The 11,871-nt window shown below is 44.5% G+C and overlaps 2 protein-coding genes across 3 annotated transcripts in view; both read right to left on the reverse strand.

Moving 5' to 3' along the window:
- The window catches only part of IntS2 (integrator complex subunit 2), a 126,513-nt gene that overhangs the window by 101,543 nt on the left and 13,099 nt on the right, over positions 1 to 11,871 (reverse strand). The gene's annotated exons all lie outside the window — the stretch shown is intronic.
- On the reverse strand, positions 4,793 to 8,428 carry LOC108382363 (uncharacterized). 2 transcript variants are annotated; one of them, XM_017638750.1, is made up of 2 exons: positions 5,849 to 7,721; positions 4,793 to 5,793 (listed from the first exon to the last, which is right to left on the reverse strand). In XM_017638750.1, exons 1-2 carry the CDS (start codon positions 6,399 to 6,401, stop codon positions 5,732 to 5,734), a joined length of 615 nt encoding a protein of 204 aa, XP_017494239.1. In that variant the 5' UTR covers positions 6,402 to 7,721; the 3' UTR covers positions 4,793 to 5,731. The 2 variants fall into 2 exon arrangements, 1 of the variants encoding a protein (XP_017494239.1); XR_001849683.1 differs by having other exon boundaries at positions 4,820 to 5,793; positions 5,849 to 8,428.

Below are 11,871 nucleotides of genomic sequence, written 5' to 3' on the forward strand. Positions count from 1 at the left end.
CAAGTCAACGCCGCCTATTTGAGAACTCTATTTTAAAAGCTGAAATTTAACTTAAATGATTGCTAATTGCACTCACAGATATTTGTATAACTGCAAATTGACTTTATAAACAAAAAATTACACTTATTTCGCTATAGATTCAGAGGTCATAACGCAAGGGGGTGGGGGGTTATTTAGTTATGTAAAAGTTAAAAAAAAAAATAGTAACTCGCGAATTTTCTCCTTTCTGAAATTAAAAAATTATACAACAGGCATGCAAATCTTTAAGCGCTGTTATAAAATTTTTTCTGAAATTTATTTGTCTTTCTTGCTGTGATCTTAAATTTTAGTCATGGTAAATAAAATCTTAAGAAGTGAGTTGTTTGACATTTGGGGAAGTGTTGCTGAAACTTCTAAAAGACAACAAGGTGTCCGTGATTATGTGATTAGTAAATTGAAAGAAATATCTGATGAAAATGCTGTTCCGAAGTAAATAAAGTAAATTAAGTAAATGACTTTAGATTCGTAATCAGCAACCCAGAAAACCCCCCGATACCCAGTTACATAGAAATCAACCTTTTTTTTAAATTTTCGTCCGCCATATTGGATCCGCCATTTTGAATTTTTGGTAAATGACTTTAGATCTAAACATTACCGACGAGTGTCGACCACTCAGATAATTTGCCGTCCACCGTTTGAGCCTCTGGGGGAGAGACGAAGCCTCTATATCTTCTAGTACCGTGGAATGGCTGACAGTGTCAAAATCCTTCGACAGGTCCAACGCTACTAGAATCGTTCTCTCACAGGGACGGTTACGGTTAAGGCCACGAGTTATCTGAGTGTTTATGGCGTTAAGTGCTGTTGTTGTACTGTGCACTTTACGGAAACCATGCTGATGCTTCGCTGGGGTCAGGTGGTTTGTGAAATACGGGATCAGCAGGGCCTCAAGTATCTTCACTACCGGGGAAAGGAGCGTTATCGGTTGATACGAATCTCCTTTGTTGGCAGGTATCGCCAGTTTGAGCAGTGGGACCACTCTCCCCACCTTCCAGATGTCTGGGATGATGAGAGTGGCCATTGACAAGTTGAGGACCTCCGTTAGGTACGCTACCCCCGCAGGACCCAAATTTTTCAGCATCAGCATGCATATTCCGTCGGGACCCATGGCTTTGGAGGCTTTCGCCTTCCCGATGGCCACCTGAACTTCACCGCAAGTGAAAGCAAGGGGGCACAATTTGTTGGCAGTTTGTGCAGCCTTCTGGTAGCTCGACGCTTGGTTTTATCCACCGGAGGATGCAGTATGAACTGCCGGCTAAAGTAGCTCGCGCATCGCTCCGGGTTCGACGAGGCATGGTCGCCGAAAGAAATTTCGACTCTGTAGTCGTGCTTCGTCGGATTGGATAGTAACCTCACGGTTGACCAAAGCTTACTCACATCAGAGGTGAAGTTGCAAGTCTTCAGATGTTCTTCCCACTTCTTCCGCTTATGTATGTTCACTAGTTGCCGAATCTCCGCGTTGAGATTCCTGATACGGGGATCACCGGGATCGGCCTGATGAAGGCTGTCACACTCATCGGCTAGGACAGCCGCTTCGGCAGGGAAATTTGGACGTGGGTCAGTGATGCATCCTGCCGGTACGAAGCGGGCTGCAGCAGCAGTGACAGCCCTGCGGAACTTACGTTCACCAAGGTGGACGTCGGTTGGTGTGGGGAGAGCAGCGAAGGTGTTTCAGTAAATTCCGCGAAGCCTTTCGAATCAGCTTTGGGGAAGTTGATATATGTTCGGTGCTTCGCGGAAGCAAAGTCGGTTGGTTTATCGATCGAGATGACTATGGGCAGATGATCTGATGCTAGAGGCAGCATAGGTCGCCATGATATGCTGTTTATCAGACCAGCGCTGACTATTGTTATGTCTGGCGAGCTGCAGCAGCTGCCCATAATCCTGGTGGGTGCGTCGTCGTTCATTGTGCAGAATGTCGAATCGTCTATCTGCTCAGCCAAATCGGTTCCCCTATGAACGTTTGACAGGATTGAGTGCCAAAGATCGTGGTGCGCATTACAGTCACCTACTACCATTCGGTTTTCACCTCTGAGGAGCGCACCTATATCAGGGTGATATCCTGCCGGGCAGCAGGTGACAGGGGGTATGTAAACGTTGAATATTTCGAGCTCAACATCGCCTGACCGGATAGCAATGTTCGAAAAATTCTTTTCGCTAAATTATGCAAAAAGAAGCTGAAAATCAAAAATTAAGAAAATCAAAAATTACATATATTTGCAAAGTCGCGCGCAAAGATCAAATTATATATTCGAAAACTACTTAAAATTCTCTAAAATATTAGTCTAATTTCAAGACCTGACGGACCGGTACTCACACTTTTTTTACTAATAATCTTTAGCATCTACATTTCAAAGTAAATTTTTTGGTAAGAAAATAGGAAAATACCAAATAAATGATAAATACCTTCACCTGAATATTCCACGACATTTAGATAATTTATTACAGTTGATAAAGAAACACTTTCTGTAATGGGTTCAGCGCCAAATGCAACTAAACTGATTAGTCGGTATCGTGCCCATTCTCGTATTTTTTTGGAAATGTATCGTTCGTGCAGAAGGGGGGTGAGTAAATAATGTAAAATTTGGTACTTATGACTTTTACTATCACCTCTCTAAGTCAAACCGGTTTTTTTTTACCAACTGTCACCATGANTACGGAATATCCTGGTCTACCATACTGTGCAGATTGTAGGGGGAACCAAGAGCTGTTAGCGTGTGTGTGGTGGTGCAATTGTGTGTGTTCTGTGGTCTGTCGCGGTTGTGGTGTGGTCTATTGTGTTGTTATGTTGTTGTGCTGTGGTGTTTGTGTGGGACTGCTCAGGTGGACTGGGGTTAGCCGTGAAGGCTGCTCTGTTGGAGCAGCAGGGGGGCCAAATACGATGTGGTCCACTGCCGATGTGTCCGTAGTCCTGAGCAGACTCTGAGGTGACTCCACCCTTCGCAAGAATTGCACTTGACTGAGGTGGATTTGTGGTGTAGTCGTCTCTGGCATACACAGCAGGTGTAGGTTTCTGGCCCTGGGTTTGACTCGATGCCAGCCCTGAGTAGAAGAAAACGTAGCGAATGTAGCCCTATGGACGAACAACTTCTGAGACACTTCGCCGACCTAAACGGGGTTAGATCGCCGAAACAACAGCCCTTGGTCGGGTAAAACCCGAGTCATTCCGGTACGTAGGACCGGCTGTCGTGGGAATGAAGATGAGTCGGTCTAGACGTGTGGCTGGACGACGCAGTACTCCGCTAGTCTTAACTTCTGCCATGCGCACTTGACCGTCTTTCGTCGGGAATACCTCGGTGATACGACCTCTCCGCCATTGACTGCGTGGTAGAGTGGGTTCGAAAACCAAGACTAGGTCGTTTACTCGAAGGGGAATAGCTTTCTCCTTCCACTTAGTACGGCATATAAGTTGGGGCAGGTACTCTGTCGTCCACCGTTTCCACAAGCGGTCTTTGAGGTTCTGCGCTATCCTCCATTGCTTTCGCAGGCAAAGCTTTTCGTCGACTGGGTGTGGAGTTTGTGTTGAATTCACACATCCCAGCAAGAAATGGTTCGGCGTGATTGGCTCGCCTTCTTCGTGAGATACCGGTGAGTCTGTTAGCGGCCGCGAGTTAATAATATTTTCAGCCTCTATCAACCAGTGATGCCAGATTGTGGGTAATTTCCCTATTTGAGGGATATTTTGCATCAAAAATTATTAAAAGGGAAAAAGGGACATTTCATATAAATAAGGGATTTTCTTTTGACGCAGTTATTGTTGCATAATTGATCAAAATTCAAGAATATTCGACATTCTTACGTAATTTATCGTTCTGAAGATGTGATGTGGAGTGAAATGGTATATAATTGTTAAAAAGTATAAGGACAATTTCGAAAATTTTCTTACGTTAACCAATTCAAGCGCTGAGTAGGAAAGAATCTTTTCAGTTGTAACTGGTGTTTCATGTAAAAAGCGGAACAAATTATCTGATGAAATGTTAAATAGCACATGAATGTGCTTCAATTTTAAAGTCACCAAAAAATTCTTTTAGGCCCTTAGTGAGTGAGCAAAAAAATGAAAGTGAAAAAATGAATGAGTGAAAAAAATGCAGAAAAAGGGGTTTTTTCTTAACAGCGGTCGGCCCTCGGCAGGCAATGGCAAACCTCCGAGTGTATTCCTGCCATGAAAAACAGCTTCTCATAAAAATACACTCGCCATTCGGAGTCGGCGTAAAACTGTAGGTCCCTCCCCTTTGTGTGACAACATCAAGGGGACCACCACAAATTGGAGGAAAAGCACATATGTGTAAGCGCCAAACTATTATTATTATTTTATATGAATTTTACTTCTTTACTACTGAAACATGTATATGTTTAAATTCGTTGGGAATTTTGTGGGATAAATTTTCAAGATGTGGGTAATTGAGGGATTTTTTCCCCATTTCCGTGGGATATTTAACAGAGAATGTCTGGCATCACTGCTATCAACACACTTTGTAAGGTTGCTACTTTAGGCGCTGTTTCACCTAGAGATCGGTTAAGTAGAGATTTAACAATTCGTATAAGACGCTCCCAGCAACCGCCTGCACTGGGATTGGCGGGGCAGTTGAATAGCCATTCAATATTATACTTTGCGGCTTCTTCTTGAATGCGGTCTGTATCAAATAGTTGCTCGGCGTTTTTTAACTCCTTTAGGGCGCCGATGAAATTAGTCCCACTGTCGCTTCTAATCCTTACTGGGGTCCCACGTCNCTGTCGCTTCTAATCCTTACTGGGATATGCGCTGCGCTTACAGGTAAACAAGTGAAGATAACACCCCACCTCTTCTCTCGTCTATGCCCGATTGCGACATTTAAAGGCCCAAACAGGTCTACGCCTGTGTAAGAAAATGGTCGTACATAGGGTGTAACGCGGTCAGCTGGCAGCTGCCCCATCATAGGCGCGACTGGCTTTGCTTTGGTCAATCTGCATTCAAGACAGTTTCGCTGCACTCTCTTGTAGAGCGTTTTACTATGGGGAATCCAGAATTTTTGTCGTACTGTATTGATTATAACTGCGAGGTTCTGATGATGACCTTTCTCGTGATGGTGCTTTACGATTAGTTCTGCGACGATGTGCTTCGCCGGGAATAAAATAGGATGACGCGTCTCGAAAAGTAAATACATTGCCATATCGATGCGACCATTTAACCTCAGAAGGCCCTTTTCGTCGAGATAGGGTGTAAGACTGTACACCGCACTCTGTCTGAATGCTGACGCGACGAAGAGAGGTCTGAAATCTCGCTTGCGAAACACTCTTGTTGCACCGTTTTACAGATCTTCTTCAATTTCCGCAGCGGTAAGTACATTCGACAGACGCATATTGACTGACTTTCTATTAAACAACAATTTGGCTCGTAACACCCATGCGACTATCCGTTTTATCTTCAAGTATGAACGAAATTTAGTAAAATCAATGAAATTTTTACTTGCCTGACAATAAAGGAGACGGCTGGGTTGAACTTCTTCAAGCATTACTGCGGGACGCTCGACAATAGTGGCTGGCCAATGTAGCTCGCTGTACTTACGGAATTCAGGGCCGTTGATCCAGCGGTCATCTGTATTGAACCTAGGTGGAGTTGACGGTCGTGTAGCTGCGTCTTCTGGGTTGCTATTAGTTGTAACCCAACGCCACTGCTCAGGAACAGTTACGCTTATGATTTCAGCAAAGCGATGACCTACGAAGGCCTTGTATTTTCTCTCGGAGGAATAAATCCATTGCAATACAGTCTGCGAGTAGCTACAAAAGAGAATGCGGCTGATATTGAAGTCGTGGTAGCTACCAATCATCTTACTTAATCTGGTGCCCAATACTGCTGCTTGCAACTCAAGTCTAGGAATAGACATTAAGCGATTAGGGGCGGTGCGAGTTTTAGCCATTACGAAAGTCACGTCCACTACGCCGTTGTGCACCACGCGGAAGTAACCAACTGCTGCAAATGCTACTTGGCTAGCGTCGACAAAAATGTGCAATTCTATGTTGCTGCTACATGAGATATTGGCCGAGTAGTACCGTGGAATCTGAAAATTTCTGGTGCGCTGAAACTCTTTCCACGAGGGTATCCATTTCGCTGTCAGATCTGCAGAAAGAGCTTCGTCCCAGTTGATGCCTTGCCTCCAGGTTTTTTGCACCAAAATTTTCGATGAGATTAATAAATTCGCCAATAGCCCAAATGGGTCGAAAACTGCCATTACGATGCTGAGTAACTCCCGCTTCGTCGGAGCTCGCTCACTAGAAAGCACTGATTGCGGTACGAAACGATGAAACTTCGTATGGAACTCGAATGCGTCTTTTTTGGTGTTCCTGTACATGCCGAGGACCTTTTTGGCGGTTTCACTGCGTGCCATGTTAATTGTTTCACGCGTTGTTGGTGGTGTTTTGTTCAACGCTCTCTCTACGTTACTGCAGTTGGATATGAAATCTCGTAATTCGAAACCTGCTTCCAAATTGATGTTTACAATCTGTTGGCAGACTGTAATGGCTTCGTGTGTATCGTCAAACTGGCAACCAGGTCATCCACGTAGTGATTATTTATTATGGCAGGTGCCGCTTTCGGGAATTCTGTTTCAAATCTTTCGGCGTTTTTATTCTTCACGCGCTCGGCGGTACACGGTGAGCAAACTGCACCGAAAATCATAGTTGTCATCAAAAATTCTTATATAGGTTCGTTGGAGTCCCCGGTTCCGCCATAAATAACGTTGTGCGTTCGCATAGTCGTTGACACAAACTTGGTCGGGCCATACGCCACCCAACCCAATGACGTTTTGATAACCACCGGACTTTCATGGTCGGCCAGAACGGTACTCGAGCTGATACCTAAATGTGCTTCATTTAAACCGATCAACAAAACTGGTTTCGCCATGCTGTAGTCTTGCAATGGCAGGTCCCTTAAATGGTAGAAATCTTCTTTGGCAAAAGACTGCTTAGGTAAATTCAGATTTTTTACCGTATGTACGTTTTTCAATGAAAATCTAGTATTATCGCAACAGCTACCAATTTCAAAGGTTACCTTGAATGAATCGGTCACGACCCTGTAGTTGTACCACTGGAGTGTAAGGGGTTGACGGTGACCCTTAAGCCCAATGCTCTTAGCAGTCTCATCTTCTATTACTGTGATCGCTGACCCTTCATCGAACATTGTCAAAACTTTGTATTTACCATTCGGCCCATAAAGGTTAACCGGAAGAGTTTTAAATAGCTGCTTAGACGTCTGCTGTACAAGACGGCAATTCAGCAGCGGCTGCGTGCTAATCTGTCGTTGGGTTGCTTGTTGCGGTACGGATTGTTGTTCATCACTGTGTAACAATTGGTTGTGGTACCTTGCACAGCCATTTATATTACAAGGCTTCTTAGACAGGCATTTCGACGAACTATGTCCTTTGCGAAGACAATCAAAACACAGTTGACACATTTTTACCACTTCCCATCTTTCTGCTACACCTACCGTTTTAAAGACTTCACACCTTGCGATTGAATGGTTGCCGCCACAATGGAAACACTTCATGGGCTCTGCTGGGCTTTCATCTTGTATGTGCATCAAACGTCGGGGATTAGCTGACGACACATTATGCTTGTAAATATTTGTGTTGGCAGCCGGCATCAAACAAACAACTCTGGCTAAGTCACTAAGCCATGCAGAAAAATCTTTTATTGTGGGGTACCTATTCGATAAGTGCTGGTCACACTTCGCAGATTTCAAAAACGCTACCACGTTACGCACCTTGGTAGAAAATGTCACTATCTGCTCAGGCTTGTGCTCGGCTATAGTCGGGAGTTGTTGTAATTTACTAAGCTGCCATTTTACTAAAATGTCGGGCCTACCGAACCTAAACTCCAACTCGTTCAACACATTTGGCACGTCGTCAGGGTAAATTAACATTGATACCACTGCTACTTTTGCTGGCCCCACCAAGCACTTTTGTAAACGCATTAAATTTTGTCGATTATTGTAGCTAAATGCCTGCGTAGTTTCATTAAAGTTGGCTACGAACAGATGCCACTCTTCGGCATTACCGCTAAAAGTTGGCAAGTCGTATAATTTTACCGCCAAATGTGTGGCTGGCACAACTGTGTCTTACCTCGCTTGGTGCTGGATGTACAGTTACATTTTCTTCACTTTGTGGTTGCATTTCTTCTCGTAGTCTCACGATATCCCTCAGGCTTTCCAGCGTACTGTTCCGCAACTCTTCAACTGATGCCCGCAAGGCATTTAAAGTCGCGATAATAGCGTTCACGTGGTCTTCACCCGCTGTGGCTGACCGTACTGAATCCTCCATTATCGTACTTTCAAACGATGACTCGATTACGCTGGCAACCCTTTCCACCACTCGGCTCCGTAGAAAATAACTATCCGACTCTCGTGACATGCACCCCTTATGCCGGGCAGACGTGTTAATAAGCTATAACTGTGCCGGTTTTCGTGCCAGAAACTATGCAACTCCAGATCTACACCATGGTGACACACCCGACAGTTGTAAAATTCAATCCTGTTCCTCAAAAACGTACCACAAATGTTGCAAACTCGATTTTGTTCTTCGCAGACGTACCAGCAAGTGTTGACTCGATTTTGTTCCTCGCAGACGTACCAGCAAGTGTTGAAAACTGTAGAAATTATAAGACGATTGGCGTAGATTGACGCTTGTTGTTGTTGTTGCGGCTACATGGACAAAGCCGTTAGGGTTGTCGGGTTTTCCGGGCATGCGAAGAGATGTTTCGAGTCATGTGGGGTCCCTCCGCATGCCGAACACTCATTTGGCACATCCTCATTCAATCTACTCAGGTATGAGTTTAACCTGCTGCAGTAGCCAGAGCGAAGTTGGGCTATTGTTGTTCGTGTCTCGCGAGGCAGATGACGCTCCGTCTCGTCTATGTCCGGTGGTGGTGTGCCTAGAACGGCATTCACAGGTCTAGAGTCTACATAACTTGAGACTGACTCCCTGTGAATGCCGTTCAGGGCCAGTCGGTAAGCTGACGGGTCCAGACGCTGCTTGACGAACCTCTGGACTTCGTCCGTCATTTCATATAGATCCCTCCAGACGTGCCTAGGCGAGGGCTCCTCTGCAAGCAGCTGTCTGTTCGGGTGGCCACTTCTGTGGCTCCCAATCAGGAACTGCTTGCAGAGCATTATGTTGTGCTCCTTTATAGGGAGCATTTGTGCCTCGTTGTGGAGGGGATGTTCTGGCGACATCAAGAGGCATCCTGTCGCTGTCATGAGTGCGGTGTTCTGTACAGTCTGTAGCTTCGTCCACTGCGTCCTACTAGTCCCCGGCGACCACACTGGTGCTGCGTAGTTTAAAACCGGCCGACCTATTGCCTTGTATGTTGCCAGCAACATTTCTTTGTCTTTGCCCCAAGTACTGCCGGCTAGCGACTTGAGGACCTTGTTGCGGCTCTGTACTTTATTGACAATAGCGCAGAGAAGGAGAGCAGGCTGTCGAATGTTACTCCGAGTATTTTGGGATTATTCACCGTCGGAATTGGTGTGTCATCGACGTGAGTTCCCAGCGGTAGCCTGACCTCCTTCGTCCAGGTTGTGAACAGGGTCGCAGAGGATTTCGTAGGGGAGAGGGCTAGACACTTTGCAGTGAAGAAGCGAAAACACAAGTCATCAATTCCATTCCCAGTCGCCATGATCGAGCAATCGTCGGCGTTAAGCAGTGTTTGCGTTATTCAACTTTGCGTTCAACAATTGCGTTCAACTCAACGCAGGGTTGCACGAAAAAAAAGTTGAATGGCTAAATGTTGGCTGGCGACCAACTTTGTTGAAAGCGATTAGTTGAAAGTTGAACAATGCAAACACCTTTTTATGGCGAATATTTTGATATTTTTTCATATTTTGATAGTTTTAGCCATTTCAACTTTTTTTTCGTGCAACCCTTCGCTGAGTTGAACGCAAATGTTGAACGCAAAGTTGAACAATGCAAACACACTTTAAGAGACTCCGTCTGGTGGTTGAGGGAGATTTGAAATGTGAAAGTTAAACAGTAGCGGGGAAAAGACACCACCCTGCGGAACCCCCTGTTTTATTTTTCTGAGTTTCCTCGATTTGTCTCGAAACATTACCGACGAGTGTCGACCACTCAGATAATTTGCCGACCACCGTTTTGAGCCTCTGTGGGAGAGAGGAAGCCTCAATATCTTCTAGTAGCGTGGAATGGCAGACGGTGTCAAACGCATTTGACAAGTCCAACGCTACTAGAATCGTTCTCTCACAGGGACGGTTTCGGTTAAGGCCACGAGTATCTGAGTATTTATGGCGTTAAGTGCTGTTGTTGTGCTGTGCACTTTACGGAAACCATGATGATGCTTCGCTGGGGTCAGGTGGTTTGTGAAATACGGGAGCAGCAAGGCCTCGAGTGCTTCGCTACCGGGGAAAGGAGTGTTATCGGCCGATACGAATCTCCTTTGTTGGCAGGTTTCCCCGGTTTGAGCAGTGGGACCACTCTCCCCACCTTCCAGATGTCTGGGATGATGAGAGTGGCCATAGACAAATTGAGGACCTCCGTTAGGTACGCTACCCCCGCAGGACCCAAATTTTTCAGCATCAGCATGCATATTCCGTCGGGACCCATGGCTTTGGAGGCTTTCTTCTTCCTGATGGCCACCTGAACTTCACAAACGGCAATAACGCAAAATTTGCTTTATTTCACTTTTAAATGGGAAATAATACCAAAATCTGAGTTTTGCTTTATTTCCAACAAAGGTTGAAAATAAAACAAATTTTGCCTTATTTCCCATTGCTTATTTATACTATTTGTAAAAAAAAAAACAGTTTACTGACAGAAGGAAAAGGAACTCTGTTTATTCCAAAAATACAATTAAACCAAGGCACATTGAACAGCTAATATCAGTATAGCAACTGATTTGATTTTTTTCAAATTATTTGTTCTCGAAAATGTCAAATATTTTACATTTCTTCTCACAAAAATTCTAAATTGTTAGAATCTATTTGCATGTGAAACATTTTCCATACAAAACCAGCGATTAAATAGCAGCTTTTGGAAAGCTCGCCCAACTCAGCAGCACAACCGCTGATGACTGCGCCTGGCACAGGATGGATCAATGCTTCGAGAAGCGAACCAATTTACTAAGAAAGAAAGTTGCAACAATTTTCATTTTTCCAATTTAAATTTTTTACTTTTTTCGTATTTCGCATGGCACGCTTTGATGTAGAAGAAAAAAAGCAGAACAGTTTTTGGCACCTTCGATACCAGAAGCAACAACAAAATACAGGCAAATGTTGTTTTTGCTCAAATGCTCTAAACCTGTTTGATAGGCCTTGAATTAAACAAAAAATGTGATATAATTCATATGAAGAAAGCAAGTAGTAAGTAGTTTGTATGAATTTTTTCTGCATGCTTTTTAATATGTTAAAAACATTGCTGGAAAACCTTAAAATGTTTGCATGGAGCCATGTCACAATAAACAGATGAAGTAATAAAACGGCTTTCTCGCTTTATTTTCTGACATTCGGCTGCCTTATAGTCACATTTTATAGGCAAATTTTCAAATAAAGCAGTGGCACCTGGTAAATTCCACTATGGGTGGGATGCANTAATTCCCATTACTTGGACATCAAAAAGCAGTTTCAGAAGTGAACTAGTGTTATTTTATCATTTTTCCTTTTTCTAAACGATTATAATGCCACCAGTACATAATTGCGAAACGAGGGGAGGGGCGGGGACGCGAGCGCGACGTCGAACGCGGCGCGGCGCGAGGTGGCGCGAGGTGGCGCGGGGCGGCGCGCGAACGCGGACCCCCGCGACGCGGGGCACTTTCAAAATTGTATACTTACAAATCCGTCCATTTAACTTGTTC

Source organism: Rhagoletis zephyria, unplaced genomic scaffold (assembly GCF_001687245.7).
Source record: "Rhagoletis zephyria isolate East Lansing unplaced genomic scaffold, Rhagoletis_zephyria_1.1 Rzeph_scaffold_00146, whole genome shotgun sequence".
Classification (NCBI taxonomy): Eukaryota; Metazoa; Arthropoda; class Insecta; order Diptera; family Tephritidae; genus Rhagoletis; species Rhagoletis zephyria.